The 21,779-nt window shown below is 35.1% G+C and overlaps 3 protein-coding genes across 7 annotated transcripts in view; 2 read left to right on the top strand and 1 right to left on the bottom strand.

The window, feature by feature from the left end:
* Window positions 1–3: 3 nt before the first annotated feature.
* Window positions 4–8,029, top strand: LOC105247990 (COP9 signalosome complex subunit 6). 3 transcript variants are annotated; one of them, XR_003123121.1, is made up of 11 exons: window positions 4–161; window positions 518–943; window positions 1,180–1,463; window positions 1,558–1,723; window positions 1,806–1,999; window positions 2,099–2,242; window positions 2,982–3,035; window positions 3,780–3,995; window positions 4,080–4,253; window positions 5,594–5,919; window positions 7,947–8,029. XR_003123121.1 is itself a non-coding variant. In XM_011252487.3 (6 exons), exons 2-6 carry the CDS (start codon window positions 724–726, stop codon window positions 2,237–2,239), a joined length of 1,005 nt encoding a protein of 334 aa, XP_011250789.1. In that variant the 5' UTR covers window positions 4–161; window positions 518–723; the 3' UTR covers window positions 2,240–2,267. The 3 variants fall into 3 exon arrangements, 1 of the variants encoding a protein (XP_011250789.1); XR_003123120.1 differs by lacking the exon at window positions 2,982–3,035; XM_011252487.3 differs by lacking the exons at window positions 2,982–3,035; window positions 3,780–3,995; window positions 4,080–4,253; window positions 5,594–5,919; window positions 7,947–8,029 and having other exon boundaries at window positions 2,099–2,267.
* Window positions 3,832–11,834, bottom strand: LOC105247989. Of its 2 annotated transcripts, XM_011252485.3 has the most exons (16): window positions 11,585–11,834; window positions 11,305–11,496; window positions 10,217–10,354; window positions 9,850–10,046; window positions 9,538–9,679; window positions 9,331–9,427; window positions 9,007–9,201; window positions 8,644–8,796; window positions 8,271–8,550; window positions 7,885–8,160; window positions 7,602–7,812; window positions 6,000–6,187; window positions 5,623–5,915; window positions 4,872–5,099; window positions 4,075–4,257; window positions 3,832–4,003 (listed from the first exon to the last, which is right to left on the bottom strand). In XM_011252485.3, the coding sequence occupies exons 3-16, from the start codon at window positions 10,345–10,347 to the stop codon at window positions 3,845–3,847; spliced, it is 2,733 nt and encodes a 910-aa protein (XP_011250787.1). In that variant the 5' UTR covers window positions 10,348–10,354; window positions 11,305–11,496; window positions 11,585–11,834; the 3' UTR covers window positions 3,832–3,844. The 2 variants fall into 2 exon arrangements, with proteins under 2 accessions (XP_011250787.1, XP_011250788.1); XM_011252486.3 differs by lacking the exon at window positions 4,872–5,099 and having other exon boundaries at window positions 11,305–11,834.
* Window positions 11,835–14,283: 2,449 nt separating this feature from the next.
* LOC105247995 (filamin-A) overlaps window positions 14,284–21,779 on the top strand; it is a 31,437-nt gene continuing 23,941 nt past the window's right edge. Inside the window, exons 1-4 of one of the 2 annotated variants that reach the window (XR_002192404.2) lie at window positions 14,284–14,651; window positions 17,152–17,531; window positions 20,863–20,987; window positions 21,360–21,490. Coding sequence is in view for 1 of the 2 variants with exons in the window: in XM_011252495.3 (XP_011250797.1) it covers window positions 17,162–17,531; window positions 20,863–20,987; window positions 21,360–21,490 (626 nt within the window). In the remaining variant the exon portion in view is untranslated. The remainder of the gene's footprint in view (window positions 14,652–17,151; window positions 17,532–20,862; window positions 20,988–21,359; window positions 21,491–21,779) is intronic. The other variant, XM_011252495.3, reaches the window with a different exon arrangement.

Here is a 21,779-nt window from a genome sequence, read left to right as displayed (position 1 = left end):
GCTCACCAGGAGAACAGAAATCGGAAGAGATAAATCGAACTGAAGTAAGTTCCGGATTCAAAGGCTGAATTCTAGATGTTGGGAGAACATGACTTGGCAAGAGGCAACGCTATTCCGTTAGAGAAATTGTGCTGAAAAGTTTCCAGTGCCAAGTTTTTTCCGTACGTTTGTCAATATTAATTTCTTATCAACAAATTTAAAATTTTCTTGAGGTTTCTTCCGAAGCCGACATTCGGTATTTTAATTCTTGATAAAAACAGAAAATTTGAGAAAATAGAGAAATACACACATTGCACTGTGTTGCACTTCTTGCACTCAAAATGAAATATATATGTAGATTAGATTAGATGTAAGTCTTAGATATAAATCTAGAGCAATAGAGAAAAAGAAGGGAAAATAAAGAGCGCGAGAAATGGAAAGAATAAATTTGTAATTTAAAAAGATTTGGGACTTTGTATCGCGCGAGAGACAATTGTTGCATTTCGAGACATCGATATGATTAGTTCCCCCTCCACAGGTGCAGCTGAGAATAGAAAGAATCGACGCGATGGCCGCCCGTATTGGATCACGCTAAAAATTTAGACTGGCGTTTCAACGATTTAAGGAGAAGGAAATTCGTGTGTTTGGTCTCAGCAACGTTCATTCAATCCGGATCTGTTTACTCCGCGAAAGTTGCTGGAGTCTGCAAAAATACAGCAGCAGGAGCGGTGATAGAAAAGTGACATGGAGGTCGATGTGCCTACGGACAATACAAATGAGCAGACGCCGATGGAGATCGACGAAGACACCTCCGAGAGGAATCCGAAGGTGTCCGGAAGCGTCAAGGTTATGGCGTCTTCGGGCACCGTCGGTTCTGTGTCCATCAGTTTGCATCCACTGGTAATCATGAACGTTAGTGAGCACTGGACCAGACTCAGAGCTCAAGAGGGCAGTGATCAATTGGGTACGAGATTCTTATTTAATAAATAAGAGAAAATTTTAATATAGACATCAAAATTTATATTTTAATTAATTTATATATTGGAAAGTCTATGTATATAAATTCTAAATTGGATTTGATACATATTAATGTACAATCAAAATATATAACTTAAAATATTATATTTATATGTTTGATAAATTTTATTGGTAATATTTCATGGGCTAACAATGTATCATTTCTGATATTAAAATTTTCAGTGTATGGTGCTCTGATTGGTAAACAGAAGGGTCGTAATATAGAGATTATGAATTCTTTTGAATTATTGTTTACATGCATTGGCGATGATGTTATAATCGATAGGGATTATTATAATACAAAGGAAGAACAATTTAAGCTAGTTTTTAGTGAAATGGATTTTTTGGGCTGGTATACCACTGGTGATATGCCTAATGAGAGAGATATTAGAGTTCACAAACAGCTTTGTGAAATAAATGAAAGTCCTGTATTGTTAAAACTAGATCCAAGACCGAAAAATACAGAGGCAAGTTTATTGAAACATGTTTCTATAAAAGAATTTTTTCTTATTAAATATATAAAAGAACATTATATCTAAGAAAGTATGATGATTGTTGTAGCATTTATCTGTCTCCATGTATGAATCAGTAATTGATTTAGTTAACGGCGAAGCTACCATGTTATTTGTCCCATTAACTTATACACTAGCCACAGAAGAAGCTGAAAGGATTGGTGTTGATCATGTACAAAGAATGTGTAATAACGAACAAGGAGAATGTTCAGTAGGTGAGTAGATGCAGGCACTTTATATATTTTGACAAGTATATTTTTTTATTGGAATCAATGATACATAAATATTTTATTTCAGTGGCAGAACACTTAACGGCTCAACACAGTGCCATTAAAATGTTGCATGCAAGAGTAAAACTTGTTCTAAGATATGTGCAAGCAGTAGAGAGTGGGGAATTGAAAGGAAATCATGAAGTTCTTCGAGCAGCTTGTTCTCTGAGTCATCGATTGCCTGTCTTAAATAATCCGAAATTTAAGGCTGACTTTTATAACGTTAGTATAAATATATATATATGTGTTTTGAATATAAGTTTACTAATCAGACACTTTATAATAGTATTTTTTTTTAATAATGTCTTTGTATTTTTTTAGCAATGTAATGATTTTGGCTTGATGACGTATCTTGGCATTATAACTAAAGGTTGTAATAATATAAATCAGTTTGTAAACAAATTCAACATTCTGTACGACAGACAAGGCGTGGGGCGACGTCTACGAAGTCTCTTTTTCTGATATGTAAATAGAATCTGTTGTTTTTATATATGGTCTTTTTTACTCCTTAGATAAGTAAGTAATACCAAACTCAGGATTAAAGTTTAAACAGTCAATCGAGAGATAGTTTGAATACTACTCTAGATATATATTGTGTATCAAGCACATAAAAATAAAAGTAGAGAAATTATATGATTTTTTTTCTTTTTTTTTACTTAAAATGTAATAATAAGTGATAAAGTAATGAGATTATCCAAAAAACATGAATTATTTCGGTAATATTATTCAAAAATAATATTTATGTTAAATATTGTACATATAAATGGTATGTTTAATACATTTTGATTAACAATAACGTGTGATATTAATAAAAACTGTGATGCGTTCCAAGAGAGATTTTATTTTATATTAATATCAATTTAATATTTAGTAAAAATAAAATAAAGATAAAATTTATGTTGCAAATTATGTACATTAAAATATAATCAGATAGGAAATCTCAAATAGATACAAGATCCTATATATATTGTGATATAAATTTATTAATATATACTCCATGTATATATATTCTGCACATTCGATATATATATATATATATTTTTTTTTTTTTTTTTTTTTTTTTACTTCTATCATCGTTCAGAATGAGAAGTATGTAGAGTATATATTAGTTTAGGACAGATACTTTCACATGTTCCGCTTTAATAATGGAAGACCTCATTTTAATTGATTTACATACTACAAAGCCATATCGTTTTCTTTTTAGGCCAAATTATCTACTTTTTATCGAGTTTATGATTTCAGCGATATATGTGTACATGTAAGTTTCATCTTTATAAAAAAACGATCTATATTAATATTTTATTATAAAATACTAAAAGTTTCCTTCTAAAAATCTATTCACATGTTACATATATATATATATATACTCCGACTTAAATAGAACGCGACTTAAAAATATTATTGTACAAAATATATAGTTTAGTATATTGTGCCTCATTAATTATTGCATGTAACTCCAAGCAGTTACGCGTTCCGTACAAAATAAAACCAGAATTGACTTCCAGACATGACACGACTAGACTGTAAAATTGTAAAGAATTTCTCACGCTGTCTTATAATAATATGTCATTAATGACACAATTAAACTTTTAAATCGCTATTTTTTCTCTTCTACATTGTTTCTTGGAAATGCAGTAATTCTTATAATGCAATCTGATCAGACAGCATGTGATACTCTACAGACTAGAAAATATCGCAATGACTATATATTTTTTGCTATTTGATATATTGCCTTGTACAACGAATTGTGCGAGTTTGCCTGATATTTTGATATGCTAGACGAGAGTAATTTTGAACGAAAAGTGATAATGAGGATCGACCTCTCTTTTGCTAAAATAAACCTCGTATAATACGTTTCATCTACTAAGACTACGCTTACACGAATTACAATTAGTTCTCGATCTTGCGCGTTTAATTCTACAATTAAGTACCCGTTTATTCTTTTTTTTCCTTTTGTATGTATGCATTCCTCCCGTAGGAGAGTAATATGTTTATATATTAGGCTCTCAAGCTGTCCTCGATCATAGTAGCCAGCACGTCCACTAGAACGGACAGCATTGAATCGGGCTAAGGACTCGGTTTGTCCATACCAATAATTTCCTCGAAGAGATTATTTCTTCCTTCCGTCTGTTCTTCGATCGTTTCTCCAGCATACTTCAACGTCGCGGCGGCCAAATCACCCACCGACCAACGTCTGTCCATCAGAACTCTGCTTACGGTATCTAACTGAAAATTTGTTTGGTAATGAAAATTTACCCGATAAAAAATTGATATTATTATAATATCTTTTCTTTTACCTTAGATAAACTTGGATTGCCAGAAGTATAATAGATTAGTCTTGGTACTCCTGCCAAGGAAGAGGCGAGCCATTGAATTACGAGTTTTAATTGCGGATCGCCCTTCAACCTAGTCCCGCATCCCCAGTTACCTGTAGCTATGGGTAATAAATCCCCTCCTTGAGGACTATTTTCCCGCGGTAACTATATACACATTAAAATAATCTATTAAATTATATCATTTTGCTATGTTTCAATCATTCCTGATATAATTAGTAAAGATTTTAAATGCTTGCTGCTCGAAATGTAATTGTTGAATGATATTAAAATTGATATTAAAACTGCTAAAAAGGCGTAACATATGAAACTAAATAAGATACAAAAGGTTGTTATCATTTTAATTTAACATAAGGAATTATATTATTTTTTTTATGGTAATGATAGAGAAAAAAGTGAATGTATAGACAATACTTTCATTTAATAGTTAATATATTGAATAAAGGATAAGAAGCAAGAAATGTGAGTAAAGAAGTGTAAAAGTCGGATAGACTGAGAGACAGATAAATGAATTAATTGTTAAAGGTTTCAAATGTATCAGATGAGAAAAGCTGATCTCAATCGTCCGTCATGCACCAAGTCGAGAAGACGTAAACGCGAAATCTCGAATAGTCTTATCTTGACGAGTTATATTTTATCGGAGAGAGTTCTCAAACTGCAGAAAATGTTTTTTTCACAAGCGATTTTAAATATAGATAACGCAGTTGTACTGCCTCATGCATTGCGATTATACACGTGATACGGTCAAGTCTCTGAATCACCTCCGAAATATCAAGCACGTTCGCTTCGCGCATCTCATGCTTGTTTGCTATTTGGCTCGACATAGGCGGTGTAGATAGGCATACAATCGTTTGATCATCAACCAACGTTTGGAACATTTCCGATGTAAACGTGACGGCCCATAGTTTCCTACGTTGAGTATCCTTCGCCTCTCTTACCATCTCACTCGAGGCGTCCTCGTAACAATCTATATCTTCAGATTCAATTACCTGTATAGTATTTCAAGTTGCCTATAGTTTAAACTCGAAACTTTCATTTTCCGATATTATATTGCTTTATATAAAGCTTTATATATATAAAGTAATTAATTTATCTCGCTCAAATCGATTCGAACTGTCTCTCATTCCATCTTATTATATTTATTACAAGTTTTTGAAAATACTTGTATGTTTATGTTTTTTAAAGATATTTGTATGTTTCTATATTACAAGTGTGTTTTTTTTAAAATCCATGATTAAAGAACAACCAAATACATATTAAAATTATTAGTTTTCTGTCTTCAAAAGAAAGCATTTAGAAAAGCATAAAAGAAAGAAAATTTCGATTTATTGTCTATTATAACAAAATACAAAGCAATAAACAAATTATTTTGAATAATAAATATTTTTGTTCTAGAGGTAAAAAAAATTGTAAATATTTGTAATTATTTCTACAAAATGAATCTTGTCATTCATGCCTTTTTAATTCAGCGATTTTTTTGCAGGGAAACTTCATATATTTGCTATTCCTTACTGATTGTTGTCGTCGATTTTTTTGTCGAGCGAGCTCTAAGCTGAGACTCCTCACGGCTAAGGCTAGCTTGTGTTGTTGGCTCACGTCGTTCGCATCAATGAACGGTTGCGGTTCGCCTTCTTGAAGGGGCACACCAGCGAACGATTCACTCAAAGCACGTTTCAGAAGCGAACCGGCGAATCGTACGACCGCCCGATCCCTCGCATCCAGTTCCCTGCTCTCATCCGCCACTATCGGATCTTCCAGCCACTTTGACAATTGCTCATAAACCTCCTCCAATTCGGAACAAAAATCTACGTAAGTAAAAATTTTAGTTTCTTTACTATTGCTAAAAATAAATATTGTTTATCTACAAGCGAGGTCTTCTAAGTACTTGCCAGAATTATATTCCGTGCTGAAACTATATTTGCTACTTGCACTCGTGTCTTTTCTTTGAAACATAGGTCCCTGACTTTGTCGGAATCGACCTAGCCATTTTTGCTCGGCTTCTAGAGATTCCTTTAGAAACTCTTCATCTACTGTTTCATCCCGTAAGACGAATCCTCTCGAACCTCCTCTTCTCACCCTGCGATATTGTATTATCCAATGATAATATAATTATGAATATTTTATAATTAAAAGATGCAAGATAAAACATAATGAAACATAAAATATTTATAATCACTTTTTTTTACGTGTGACTGAAGAATAATTAAATTCAGTAGTAAGAAGTAGAAATAGAATAAGTAGTAAGAAGTAGAAATAGAATAATTAGTATTCAGTTTATTAATTCTCTGATCTCATAAGAAGTATTTAAAAAAATAAAGAAAGTTTTGATTTGTTATCTATTATCTATTATAGACAATTAATTATATGTCATTATCTGTTGTGCATATATACAATCTTATATGCAATTTATATTGCATAAAATGAAAAAGTAATTAAATGATGCCTGAAAATCATTAGCTATCCCGATACATTTTTTGATTATATAAACATTTTATGATAAATTACTTACTACATTTTTGGTTATTACAACAAAAAAAATATGACCTTTTGTTTTCCAGGCGACTGCTCTTACCTTTGAGCTATCCAGGCCTCATGGAATTAATATTCTTAATCTATAATATTCTTAGGCTCACCCAATAATATATAATATATATAATAATATATAATATTAATATATAATATAATTATATACATATAATAATATATATAATATATACATATAATATAATATACATATAATATATACATATAATAATATACATATATATATATACATATAATAATATATATTCCATAATAATATATAAAGTTAGAAAGTTACTATTTGTTACATAATGCTATAATGATATAATTTATCATTTTCTATATATATAAATTTAAAATTTAAATTTATGCTAATGATACGTGTATTAATATCTATACTGATAGCTTTCATGAATTACATAGGCTGCGTTTCGTTTCACGCATATGTGCGCATTTATCTATAGTATACGTTACGCATACTATAAATATGCACGCATATGCGTAAAACGGAACGCAGCCATAGTTACATCATAATCTAATCACAGCCTAATTTTATCCTAATCACAAACCTAATTTCAAATAAAGAATATAATTTAGATGATTATAGATTAAACTTCAAATGTGTATATATATAATTATAATTTATATAATAAGATGAATATATTATATGTATATATTGTATATATATGTATATATTATATGAATATATTATATATATTATTATATGTATATAATAAAATATTATATATTAATATTATATAATAAGATGAAATGTATATATTAAAAAAGAATATTAAATCATGAGTGACTGAACCCGGGAATTGAACCCAGGATCTTTCACTTACCGGGCGAGTATTCTTAACATTAAGCTACTCTGGTCATATATATGCTGTTTAATATTTTTCCGCTATATGTATAAATAGATATCTAATGACGCCGCGTATTTGTTTACGTAAATTTCAACTCACTTGATGTCTTGATCGCCGACATGACTACCACTAACACTTATGCCAACGGCGTAACTGCTCTCGCCGGAGGAGGTATTTGAAGAAGTTATCCCGCCGGTCGCCGTACTCTCTCGCTTCAGAGCGTCTTTCAGTCGCTGCGCAAAAGTTCCTCTTCTCTCGGGCGTGTCTAATTGCGCATTATAACGTTTATTCAGCTTTTGTTCTTCTTCCTCTAAAAGTTTATTCGATATAAAAACTGTTCTTCGTTTCAGATTTACTTGATATGTAATGTTGATACACATACCAGGTTCTTCATCAATAGTTTCCTTAGCACTATGAAAACTATCCGTGCTTTGACTGTTACAGCTGCTGTAAACCGACATTTGACCGAGCTGTCGCGTCACTGGCAAAACTTCTCCGCTGGATCCTAACACGATAAATCTGTTTCTTCGGGTCGTGCAGCTCGCATCCTTGCACACTTTGTGAGGACTCGGCGGTCTCATCGATTTACCGTTAGGCTTGCTACGTATTTCCGTCGTGCTCTCTAATTTGTGATGTTCGTCGCACAGAGGCTGCTTATCTGCCCGAAGAAGAAGAAAATGAAAATTATTAAACGCCAAAGGAATATATGTACAATTTGAGTAAGTTATATGAATTACATGGATCGCCCTTGTTCCCCGTGTCTCCTACCTATCTTGGAATTACTGCTTGCCGCGAAGACTTTATCCTCACTTTCCGCTTCCGGCGGGGTGCTGCTGAAGCTCTCACCGATCGGTGATAACCTACGCGAGCCCAAACCGACTTCCGCGTCCAGATGATCCGTCTTGATAGGATCTGTAGGACTACTGGGCACATGTCTTTGACGAAATCCTAGCAATGACTTGTTCATTTCTCTCAGAATGTTGTCTTCCTCGAATTGCGTCAGTGGCAATCGCGAATAGTCCTCGGGATCTATGCAGCAGACCGTTACCTGCGCTCGGAAAACTGTACGATTGTTCATCTTTCCATCTTCGCGGTTAAATCAAATTGTACACAAATCAAGAGAGTTTCGCATTTCACTCACCACGTTCGGCTTCGAGATACCCTCGAATATCGCCTTATGCCGCGGATCATTTATCCTCGCCATATGCCTAACACCCTCAATTATCAATACTTCGTTGTCTTCTAAGGCCTCGACAGATAGTATCGCGGCGAGCATTTCCGGATGCGTCGCCACCTGAAAAAGGATATTCGAATAAATAAATGCATAATTATATTTCTCAATTTCTTTAAAATAAAATAAAAGATTTGTTTTTTAGGTGAAGAACTGTCATTTCTAAAAATTAAATTATTGAAGCAATTCTGCAAACCGCGTAATTTTTTACTATTAATTTATATCGATACATGTATAATATATGAATTTTAATAATAATTTGTCTTAATTTACATGTACAGTTTCCTGCGTGATATCATCATCGAGCACACCACCGCCAATTTTAGCATTCACGAAGCAAACTTGTAGTACTTTGGATTCCATTTCAATTCTCTCCAATCGACCCTCGTGACGTATCGTCAATGGACATAAAGGTATATTACTTTCCAGCCAATCTTCGATAGTTAACCACTGCTTAGATGTCATTACCTACAAATTGTATTAAACACCTTGTATATTGTAACTATTCTTAACAAAAAAATTAACAAAGAATTAACAAAATCTGAAAAAATGACTACTAGGTAAAAAGTCAAGGAAATTTCAATTTAATTATTGTACCTGTCTTGAAATTATCAGACGACCATCGAGTGCATGTTCTGTATCGAGATAATTGTAATAATGAAAGATACTTTTGAGTTTGGCTTTCTGTGCGTTTCTGAAAAATAAAATATTTGAGAAATTATAATTCTTTTTTTTCTTTTTTTTTCAGATTAAAAGCAAACAGCTAATTTCTTCAAGAATTTAATTCTCTCGAAAATCACTCACTTGTACAGATGTCTGAAGAAGTTTGTAAAATTAAAATCGCGCAATGTGGGATGCGTCTTTGTGGTTCTCTTCGGATACGTTGAGAAAAATGCGTTTGCGATTAAAGAGGAGACGAAGGCATAACTGTATTCGACGCTATCACCTATATAAGATAAGTAATCCTTATTTGAAACTTAATCTTTCTCTTGCGTGGACACGATATCTTTATTTTAAATACTTTGAAGGACATGTATTTTGAAAAAATATATATTTAAGATGATTGCGATTTTTTCGGGATATCTGGAACAATATCGAATCTCACGATAACAATACCTTGCTGCTGCAGACTAAAGTGTAAACCTTGCGAAGGTTTAGTGCATTTTAAATCCTTCGCCCTTTCCACCATTCGCGGTATTGTCTTTGTAAACACCTGCTCCCTTTCTATAGGCTCAAGGTCTTTATTTAGGAAAGTCCCCAACATGGAGAACAAATCGCCATTCTGCATGTCCTCTTCGGGATCAAGGCTTATACTGAAAATAATACAAAATATAATAATATCAAACATCAAAAATATTTATGAATGTAGATATATATATACATATATATTAAATGTAAAGAGATAAGCGCATATTAATATTTTAGAGGAGAATTTACTTTGATACAAAAAAAAACGATTTTTTTAAAATAATGCGAGTCATACTTGCACATGTCATGCAATCGTTGCATCGCGTCTATTAGGTCGTCGGAATTTTTCGCTAAGGCGGCTTTGTCCAGTTGTTTTACCACAGCTGGCCACCAAGGCAGATCACACGGTAACATTACTAGAGCCATTATGTATCTGCAAAAAAGAATTCAAAAACTTAAGTGCAACTTAAGTAGTAGATATTAATAAACTTGTTAGCAATTTCTCTTATTAACGTTTCTCTCGAACAGACTTTTCATAAGCTAATATTGTAATTTTTTGATGCATCAACTCGAATAAATCTGTACTTTGAAAGCGTGCTAATCGATTTGAATTTATAGTTGGCGTGATATGTCAAAGCTGTGCGTGATGGACTTACAGAAGTAGCGCGATCGTAAAATAAAGTCGGGTCGGGAAGCTAATTATTCTTTCCTTAGCTATAAATCTCTCATCCCAATCTTATTTCGATGCATTTACATATATAATACGCAATCAAAATTTAGTTATTCGATTATTGTATCAATCATTTATGATTATATGGTTCACATTGTAATTTTTATGATCGCAGAAATGGAAATTTTAAATTCGAGCTAATATGTTTTATTATTAATCTTAATATTCAAGATCTCTAACTTTGAATATTTAGATTTTTAAAGCCTCATTTTAATGCTTAATATTTTTTATTTTAGATCTTAAGTTTTAAAAAAATTTCATATGTGCTAATTTTAATACTAAGATTGCATAATCTATTACTCTGGATGTTTAGAATTTTAAATTACAGATTTTGAAATATTAAACCTTGAATGTGTAAATCTTTTTTAATTGATTTTCGACGGTTTTAAACGTTCAACAGATTAAATTCAAAAACATTCTGGATTTTCTTATTTTATAAAGATCTTTATAATTATATCCCCCACACCACTCGTATTCCCACTTGAAGAAACACACGCAAGCGCAGGTCGGAGAGTTGACTGGTTAGTAACCTCGTCGCACGAGGCACGAATATAATTAGTCTCTCTCTTTCATCCGGATGGAAATTCACCGTCCATCAATGGGGACTACGGGACGATTGCTTCGCGTATTTCCAGCGCGGTTTACATAATCACCTCTCTTGTTCTCCGCAGCCGAATCAACTGATAGACCAGCTGTACAAACGAAGTCACGTCTTACGCTCCGCCGTCACGACGACGCCGTGCTCGATCACTGACGACGGCGACGACGATCCTAGTGTTCTGATGCCCGCGAGACACCGGCACATAGTCGAGATACGAAAAAATTCTCTCTTCCCGACCGTCCCTCTAAAATAGCGATTGTCAAATTGAAGAATACTTCAAGAATCAAGATCCCTCTTTACAAAACAATAGTATCCATCTGTGACATCGCGACCTTTCGAATGAACTTCCAAACGCAATTATAGAACTCTTGTTTGATCTTCGAAAGCTGATTCCTGAGCGGCTCGCTCGTCGTTGACTTCACTCCTTCACGTCACTCACATTAGGCCAGTTCACGCGAGTCCGAGTTTCTTTTCAAAAAAATTCGGAGAGCCCTCCGAGTGTCTCTCGCGTCACCCCTTTGCCGGCTCGATTGATCGTCGTCGCGGCCGGATCGGAGCCGACGAGTAGCCTACCCGTTACTACTGTCCGCCGCCGCGACTACTATCCGTTACTACTACCGCCGCGTCGCTCGCTGTCCGTAACCACTGCCGCGCGCCGCTCACCCCCTCGCAATCATCCCTCATGCTTGCACCGTCTTTGTCGCTATTTTGTCCGTCGCGAGCGGCGGTCGGCGTCGCACCCGCTATTTATAGAGACCGGCGCCGGCGCCCTGCCAAACTCTACATAGCTACTCTACACGGTGTAGTAAGTCAAAAATTGACCAAGTCACCCCGGCCAGATCGTTGGACAAAACGCTACGTCATGCATTTGCGATTAAAGTTCCGATAAAGCGTAAGGGGGCTTTATAAAACTTTAATTACATCTTTAATAGTTTGTTGAATGTATAAAGTTCCTAATTTATTTTTCAAAGATGTAAAATTTGGAAAAGAAATTTTTTTATATTGAATATAAAATTGTTGCATGATTGATCTGAATATATCTTGATCGAAGTTGATCTAATGTTCTAGCATTTTAGAATTAGACTTTTAATTAATTTTTCAAGAGATGATAATTATAAATTACAATATAGCACGTTTTCAATGATCTTTTGAAGAGATTGCGATGCATCAACTTTTGTATATAAATGTTTTTATAGAACATATATTTTTGTATTTAAATGCTACGCACACACGCATGAAAGATTTGTCATCCAAATACAAGCTTATATTGATAGCATAGTGTGTACAACTTTATCTATGATTAATATTATCAAGATTAAATTCAAATCTTATCAAAGAATAACATGTGTCATCTGATATCTCTTTAAGAGCTTTTCCGTGCTGACAAAATATCGATGTAGAATACTACTCTGCCGATAGTAGGTCGCAGAACTCGATAGTCACACAGTGATAAAAATAAAGATAATACGACAAATTGTTATTTTTAAATTTATAAATATATTATGCTTGCAAAATTTAGGATATAAACAATTTCTTCCAGTACTATAATCAATCTTCAATAAAGACGCATCTGACTTGGCGAGAAAAACTGGTAATTTGATACTAAGCTACCAGTGGCAAATTATTGGCAGCTCGCCATTAGCAACCTTGTACCAGATTTATTCAACGTTTACTCATAACTATTTATATATGTACATTATACACTTGTATGCGCTTTATTTTCAATATGCTCTACCGAAAGATTAACAGCAGTCAAATATGATAACTTTATGATAATTATGACATCAAATAAAACAAAATTATAATGAAGTATTTATATTGTAAAGTTAACGTTATAATACTTGTCATATTGCAATATAATATCGCCTCTTTATGCTGTAAATCGTTAGCCTTGTAATAGTGAATGTCAAGCATTGGGTTCCGTTGTTGCTGCTACAATAACGGATAAATTAGAGCGTTTCAAGATATGTCAAGAGTGGGCTAAGCTTTTGGATCGGTGCGCTCGCTCGCGCGGAGATATAAACGCCCGATCGAGAGAGATCTCGCTTAATTCGCATAATTGGAATTGAAATCTCCGTCGCTATACTGTCGTGCGAATATGCAAAAATGCTGTAATCAATTTCATCATGTTATTATCCAATATATCATTCGTAATTTGTCGTAACATCTAATGACAATAATTAAATTTATCGTAATAACAGTATCTGCAATGATAGATTTTGGAATCATTATCTATATTACTTTTCTACAATATTTATTTAACTTTTAAAGTAAAAAAGAGTGCGAGAAAAAGCGCATTTAGTCAATTATTGCGATCAATATGATTAATATTACTCGTTTGATTGAGCATTATTTTTACCTATTAATGTTATATGTTAATCTTCTCGATTAAGAAAAAATAGGTATTATAACTTGCTAGATTGGTATTTATACGTTACGATTCTATTATAGCTTAGCTAAAGAAGCTTTTGTCCGATTAGAGTCACGCTGATGTCACAAATAACGCGATAGGGCATGAAATGCGCAAGGTAAACGTAATATCATCGTTCGCCAGGTGGAGAAGCTCGCCTGTTTGTATGCAGCACAACGCTTATGATTCCGACAGGTGCCACCACCTTGCGGAATGATTTGTGCGCTTCCGCTGCTTAGAATTCAGGAAAGTATTATGCGAAACTTGCTGAATCCAGATTATATAAATGCAACAAAAAAAAATATATGTATTCTTTCCGCAGCAAATGCAGAATTGAGAAGTTTGATTTGATTTAATTATTTAATTACATATAAATTGAGAAAGAGATGTGTGTCATATACATCTATCCTCACATCTCTTTTCACAAATATAATTAAAGATTAATTCGAGGTGCTTTTCTGTCATTTTTTAAAATATTAAAATGTTCAAACTTCTCTTGTCCCATCGATCCCATTGTATAACTGTTAATCAATATTATGTATTATATATTAACCTCGGTAAATTTCGATAAAGTTTTTTTTTAGTCAAAATTGATGAAACGAGAAAGAGTTAAATTGGTGCAGAAATTGTCAGCTTTTATTTTTTATTTTTCAGCATTTGATAGTCAACAGGTCATGCTGCTTACCGCTACGGCCCTGCTGCCATCACAACCGTGCGTACCCCACGGTCCCGCAACGGGCGATTGTATCGGAGAATTGCTGGAGAACGAGAGAAGAAAGAGGAAGGGGTCTCCATGTCGATTCAGTGAGCTTACGCACGTCGAACACTCATCAACGAACGGCGCCGCGACGTTATATCCAAAAATGGCGTTTCTCGCATAGCGATAACCCATCGTAGTCGGCGTTCGTCAACGTCGTCACGATCCGCTCGCTAGAACTCACCGACCGACCTGGTGGAACCGCAAGCCGTCAGTCCGAGGAAGAGCTAACGTAAATATACCAGTTCGCATACCGTACGTTCCTGCGTCCTGCATGTGCGCGGTTACGTGGGTGGATGAATGTGTGTGTTTGTATGTATATATATTTCCGAAGTATTCGTCCATGAGTATCCTCCAGATAAGTGCGCCGCGATGGAATTCTATTCGTCGCTTTAGATGGAACGAAGTTGAAGTAGTGAAGAGGAATTCCGTTTATCAGAAGACTCTTGAAAAAGTGTTTGAATGATAAGGTTGTGCAGGTGTTTTTCGGAGTAATCGTTGAATGAAGATACCTGTTGCATGCTCGATAATCTTTAAGAGCTATCATAGATTAAAGATAAAGGTTCGTGAAATAAAAAACTTTGTCTCGAGAATCTATGAGTTTAACGGTCTACCGGTTCAAGTGTTTGATCAAACTTAAAGCATTTAAAATACAAGAATCCATAAATCCGCGAAAATTATGTTGAAAATTTTTTTAATAAATAAAATTAATTGCTTTAATAAGCAATTCGACGTCATATCATTTTCTATTAAAACGAGATTCTGATAAATGGAGTTCTGCTTTTAAGCACGCCGTCCCTTCGATTTCATTCCATCGATCGCGCAATCAACATGCGAAATGCCTTATGAAGCTAATGTATGGAACAGTTGCATAAATCAGAGCGAATTTTTCCAGCAACGTTTTCTCGAGCGACATGAATGACACGAATAAGATTCGTGCGTGCGTGAGTACATGCATGGTGAACAAAATTTGAGAGCGCAGTGAAAGTCATACATGAGGTATATTTCTCTTAAATAAATTTGATTCGCGATGTCATTTACATGCATGAGAGTAATCCTTATTTGAGTCCATCTATGACACGTTTTAATAAATGTTGAGATTTTTTGCTCTTACATCGCGATGCGTTTTTCTATCTTGCGTAATATCTAATCGATATCTATAAAATATATCGATATCTATATATAGTTCTCTCACTTGAACTAAATTTTTTCATGATGTTTTTTTTCATTATATTTTAATAAGGCTTCTTTCCTTTAATTTATTTTATAGATTGTCATTAAAATATAAAAAAATCGAAAGATTAAACGAGATTTTTAGTATTCGTGTCCTTAATTGCTATGCGAAGTCGGGAAGATCCGTCGTCTGCGCGATCCACCGTAAATTTTTACGCACTTACGCAAGAGTCACCGGTCGGACGAGCTTTTGAGACAACAATGATGTCATGCTGCGGTATATCACGCTGAAATAGCTCGTCGCTCTCGTGCATGTATAAATAGAAAATCACAGTGCATCTGCGATGAAAATGTTCGCGATTGTGCATCGCGGACATTTATTGTTACAGATTGGAACTTTTGATAGCAAATTTTTCACGACTCTTTAAATACAATTAAACATCCTACTTCATAATGGAACCGCAAATTGGCCTTAAAAATAAAATTCAGCTCCACGATAATATCTCGGCACGATGTAATTTTTTTCACCGGTCGCAAGTAGACCGCTGCGATCTACAAATTTAACATTAATATAAAAACTTTTTATTATTTGGTACGCGAGAACTCTCAAGTGCTTCGCGAACCGTATAATTAACGGATTTCGATCATATTTTTGCGTATAAAGTTTTAATGTCAGAAATGGACCGCCACGCTCACATTTGAAAATTAAATATTAGCGAAAGAATTTTCTGTCGTTTTAGATGCAGTGCATATCAGTTTGATCATAATTGGCGAATTTCATTTGAATCGCTTTCTTATCGCCGTTTCTCCGTTTAATTAAAAGTTCAAACTCGAAGGCTTCGCCAAATTAGCGCAAAGTGGTAAAAAATGTATACACGATATTGCATGCGATAAACGAGGAAATAGATTCACAGCAATGGACCAGAGATATATTCGCCGCAGATATATGCATCAACACTTTCACCTCGCGCGGAATTCCCTCGTCTTCTCCTCGCTTCGTGGATGCACAATGCACGCTCGTCAATTTTTTATCGCAGTAAATTGAGTTTCTTGTGGACGACCTTAAAGGTCGAGACAGCTTATTCGCTTAAGCGTTCGCACACGAGCAATCAAATGTTTCTCATAATTTATTCCTTATTCGGTGTGTGTTCCATGGCTGCTTGTGTAATAATCCCTACGTTTGCTTAATCGAAATATGTTTAATTATGATTGTAACCATAAAAATTCATTCAAAACATTCGCAGCCGTAAACTTGCTATCAATTTTATTTAAAGATTTAATATCGCTAAAATTCTTAAACAAAATATTGAAAGAATTTTATATCTATCAAAGGATTTGTTGAGATTAGCGAGATGGATGTCTTTTTTAATGTATATACAAATGACTATAAATATATTTACTTTCTTTTTCGACTTGATTTAACCTTTGATACAAGGGAAAGCATGATACAAAATTATTAATATGAAATCGATATGCGATAATACAAATTTATCAGGTATGTAAGTGTTGATCATCTGATCTCAGGTATGTAAGTGTTGATCATCTGATCTCATCGACAGGAACGCGAAAATGCAATCGACGGAACAACTACGACCGGAACAACTGGTGGGTCTGGTGGCCCGCTCGGCAGAAGGTACGGCCGCAAAAGGGATGCCGATCAAGGGCCACGAGGACCTCTGGGTGGAGATCCAGGCCAACACCTTTCGGAACTGGGTGAATGAGCATCTAAAGCACGCCGGTGACGTGGGTGGTGGCCCCGTGCTGGACCTCGCCGAGGATTTTCGAGACGGTACGCGTCTCTGCGCCCTGGTCGAGGTGCTCACGAAACGTCGTTTACCGCGATGGAATCCGCGACCGGCGAATCAGCATCATCACCTGGAGAACGTGTCCACGGCGCTGCAAGCTATCGAGGCCGATGGCGTCAAGCTCGTCAATATAGGTAAGCAAACTGTATTCAATTATATTTTTTACCAAAAATGGAATTATTGTAAGTAATTCAGCGAGCATAATTTAATACAAATAGAATAATTTTATCATTAGAAGTGAATAATTTTAGCATTAATTTTTAATAGAGTTTGTAATAAGTAGTGAGTCACATAAAATTGTGAAAAGCAAATGATTAAAAATTGAAGACAAATTATTAAAATATAATTATAATAAATATTTAATGACTACATTTGAATATTTATTATAATCAGATAGAGAAAAGGCTCTATTATATTCTGTAGCATGTTAAATTGATTGATTTGATTTATTCAAATTTATTAAAGTGCACCGATACACATTACATTTTATGGCGATGAAATTCGCAATCGTTCTTGACGTAATATGACAGGCGAAATTGACTCCTTTGCATACCATCCACAACATAGGAAAAATGCCATGTTTTATAGAGATTGATGAGAATTACAAGGTATAATAACGCGAGACGAAGGCCGACCATCCGTCCACGGTCGCGCGAGATCGTCAAGGCGTTGCACGCGCTCAACGTTCAATTACGAAGCGTAATTGGAACGACGGGCGATCGTTACAACTTACGTCTACAATGTGTGTGTGTGTATCCAGTTCCTAATTCAAAGTATTCAGTCATATAATTCTCATTGGAATAAGTAGAAATTAAGTTGGATTCCCATCATTTTTCTGGTCTCATGAAATAATTCTCGGCTGATCGACACTGACCGATAATGATCGATTAAATCATTCTCTTTGCTCTTTAACTTCCTAATATGTAAATTACATATTAATTTAGGAAAGAAAAATTATAATTATTAATATTTTAATCGTCTAAATTTTTCGTAGCAACATATTCAAAGAAAGAACGACAGATCATGATTTGTTTAAAGATTTTATTTGACGAGAAAAATAGATAAAAATTAAAATTAAGTTTTTTTTTATTGATAAAAAGATTGAAGATGAAAAGATTTATTTTTTTGCTAGATTTGAATGTAAATATTATATTACGTAGAATATTTTCAGCGTTTTTTTTGTCTTTGCTTAAGAATAACACACATATCTATGTGTATTGATATTTTAAATTCTATAATCACATGATACTAGTATGAATAATGGGCATTTTTCAGTAAGTGATATAGAGGACACTGTGTATCACTTCATCCTTGTTGTTGCCGAATGTAAATAAGGATAAAATTCACTGTGTTATACTGTGTCCTTTGTGTTGCTTGCTGAAAAACATCCAATGTTTACATTGCCCGAATGTTCTTTTTCTCTTTTTTGTATTCATCTCTTTCTTTGAATAACGTTGTTGTCGACTCGTTGTTACATTTCACAACAATAGCACCATAATTCGCTCAGTTTGTCGTCGATCGCTAACTGCTGAACCACGTGGGAGAGGCTCCTCGTGTTCATTAACTCTCTTTTGCGGTGGCGTGTCGAGATGCGAGAAAAATACGCAAGCATGAGAAACGCGTTATTAATAATGATACGCGATCACAAACACACACACATACGAAGTATGAGAGAGCCACGATGCATTCCTCGAATAATGAGCAATCGTTAGAAACACGCGTCTTCCTCGCCGCCGATAAAAGGATCTCGTCACGAATACGTTTATGCCTCGCCAATCTACACGCGTTGATCGCTTTTAATTTTTTCCTGTGCGTAATATTTTTATTGTGTAAATTATCGAATACACTGTCTGCAGTATATCGTCTACTCTTTCTAGCCCAATGATGAGATGTTCTTCCACGGTTTAATTCGAATTCCTTAAATTCTCTCCTCTCTATCTCTCTCTCTCTCGAATCAACGTTTCTAGTCAGACTAGATTGCTTTGCAATGTACTTTCTTCGAGTATAAATAACCGATAATCAACGTCGCTACGAATAATTTCGCTTTCCGATGGTAAAATTATACTATTTTTCGAGAGATCGTAGACTGCGAAAGCGCGTGCTGAAAAGGATGATTTTCTTGCTCGGAAGTATCGGCGGCGATCCGGATCATTACTTGCCGCACTTTGCTGTAGATAATACGTTTTCCTCGAACATTAGTATAATATAATAACGCGCCATAATATCTATGAGTCAGCATGCGACCACACGAGGACGTAATCATTTCGAACATGCGGGTCATCGTCGAGCAAATCCATTCTTTAGCGACACTCGAAGGATTGCGTATCTCTGTCATATTTTCCATCTCGCGCATGACATCGCAAAACGTGACACATTGTCAGAGATTTGCCTTGATCGTGTCTGCGGATGGACACCTGTCAGATTTATAAAATTCCAGCGTGCGATTAGGATGATAATTTTTGCTTAAATATGAAATTAAAAAGACTGAAGAATAAAAAAGAAATTAAGTTCCGGAACGTTGCGCGTTCACGCGTCGCGATTTATCGCGCACCGCCTAGATTTTAATGATCGCGCTGATCTTTCCTTTTTACGTTTCATGTACCTTGCAAATCGGAACGTCGAGGTCGTTGCCTTTCCTGTCGCACCGTTGGCGCCTACGAGACCGCTGAAAATCATCACTGCGTCGTTGTCCTCATCGTCGTCGTCGTTGTCGTCTTTGTCGTACAAACACACGGTTATTGCAGCGCGATGCAATTTGCGATGGTGTACAGATGATACCGTCTCATGAGACCAACATGAGAGCGACGCTTATCTCGCGCTTAAAAGAGAAGAAGAAAGAGAGACGCTAATCTAAATTATCTTAATTCGCACTCGCCTTGTCCTTTATCGAGTCAAACATCGAGAAAATCGTCGATTAAAAATTCCTAGAAATTAGAAAAATTCATTTATGGAAATCTGTGGAATATAAAATAACTTCAACTGTCAAGAAAAAGTAGAATTAACGAGAGTCATAATTTTATCGAATAAAATATTTCCATTTCTGATTGAAAATCTAATGATAAGATTTTAAAAATTTGTAGAATTATCCAAGATTCTCCATTGAAAGACGTATAAGTTCTCATGAGTAACGCATAGATATTCAATCGCGATATCAGCCGCGATGCGAGACTCGTAGTAATAAAGGATTAAATCCTCAAACTTGTTCTCCAAAGTCATCGTAAATCTTTCCCGTACAATTACGACCGCGGAATGATGCCGTGCGTAAACACGTGCCTTCTCTCTTTCTTTCTCAAATTAAATCGTTTCCCCGTGCGTGCCACACCGTTACTTCCAGACGTGAAGAGCAAAAAAATTTAGACCGAGACGATAAATCAAATCGATTTTCTTCCTTTTACGACGTTTTACCTTTCTCTGGTTATTGTTTATTACACTCGCGTAAATTTGAATATTTTCCCCGACTTTCAGGTAACGTAGACATCGTGAACGGCAACCTGAAGCTGATCCTGGGTCTCATATGGTCGCTCATCGTGCGATATCAAATCGGCAAGTCCAAGTTCCCGCCGAGGAAACTCATGCTCGCATGGCTCAAGGTCAGTAAGTGCGCGCGATATAATTGCTACCGTCGAGGTCGCGGCATCGTGGCCGTAAACCAAATACAGAGATACTATTACTTTACTCGTGCTCAATCTGGCACACGCGCGAGTCCACGTACATGCATGCGTATATTAATATTACGCGAGTAAACGCGAGGGCTTTCCATTACGAAACAGTTCAGAGACGCCGATCGCATACGTTATGCGCTTGGATAGTCACGCGCGAGATAATGTGTATGCGCGCGTAAAAATTCATGCCTTCGTCCGACCTTTTTTGAATATCTCGGACTTGTTTGAATTTTTTAGTAATTGTAGATAATTCATAAGGCGGCGCCGCTATAATTCGCTTAAAAAGATTCTGTATTTCAGGCTGCTTTACCGGAATGTAGAGTCAACAATTTCACGACCGACTGGAACTCGGGCGTGTATCTGAGCGCACTTTTGGATTACTCTAAGCCCGGTCTGTTCCCTCATTGGCGACAACTCGATCCGAATGATAGGTAAACAAATTATAATAATGAAAACTTTATTGAATGTGTAAATAAAACTTTATTGAATGTGTATTGACAATAAACAGAAGAAGAATGCCACATCAAAAAGCGAGGTATCAGCAAAAGCGTTGCTTTTCAGTCTAGATATGTATTATATATTAATCCATATTCAAATCAATATAAGATAATGAGAAATATTCTGCATATTAAAATATATGAAAGAATATTTAAATAGAAGTATAACTGATTGTGAGAGTAAAAAGCTGTGATAAATGCGGTAAAACTAGAGAATAAGATA

Source organism: Camponotus floridanus, unplaced genomic scaffold (genome assembly GCF_003227725.1).
Source record: "Camponotus floridanus strain SB8 unplaced genomic scaffold, Cflo_v7.5 scaffold343, whole genome shotgun sequence".
NCBI lineage: Eukaryota > Metazoa > Arthropoda > Insecta > Hymenoptera > Formicidae > Camponotus > Camponotus floridanus.
The sequence above is the reverse complement of the archived record's forward strand: the minus strand, read 5'-3'. Positions and strand labels throughout refer to the sequence as shown.

Coding starts and splice junctions, on each gene's coding strand:
- LOC105247990 (XM_011252487.3), top strand. CDS start 724: ATGGAGGTCGATGTGCCTACGGACAATACAAATGAGCAGACGCCGATG. Junction 1,464..1,557: donor CAAGACCGAAAAATACAGAG/GCAAGTTTATTG, acceptor TGATTGTTGTAG/CATTTATCTGTCTCCATGTA. Junction 1,724..1,805: donor ACAAGGAGAATGTTCAGTAG/GTGAGTAGATGC, acceptor ATTTTATTTCAG/TGGCAGAACACTTAACGGCT.
- LOC105247989 (XM_011252485.3), bottom strand. CDS start 10,347: ATGGCTCTAGTAATGTTACCGTGTGATCTGCCTTGGTGGCCAGCTGTG. Junction 8,551..8,643: donor GTATCTCGAAGCCGAACGTG/GTGAGTGAAATG, acceptor TTCCGAGCGCAG/GTAACGGTCTGCTGCATAGA. Junction 7,813..7,884: donor AACTATTGATGAAGAACCTG/GTATGTGTATCA, acceptor ATAAACTTTTAG/AGGAAGAAGAACAAAAGCTG.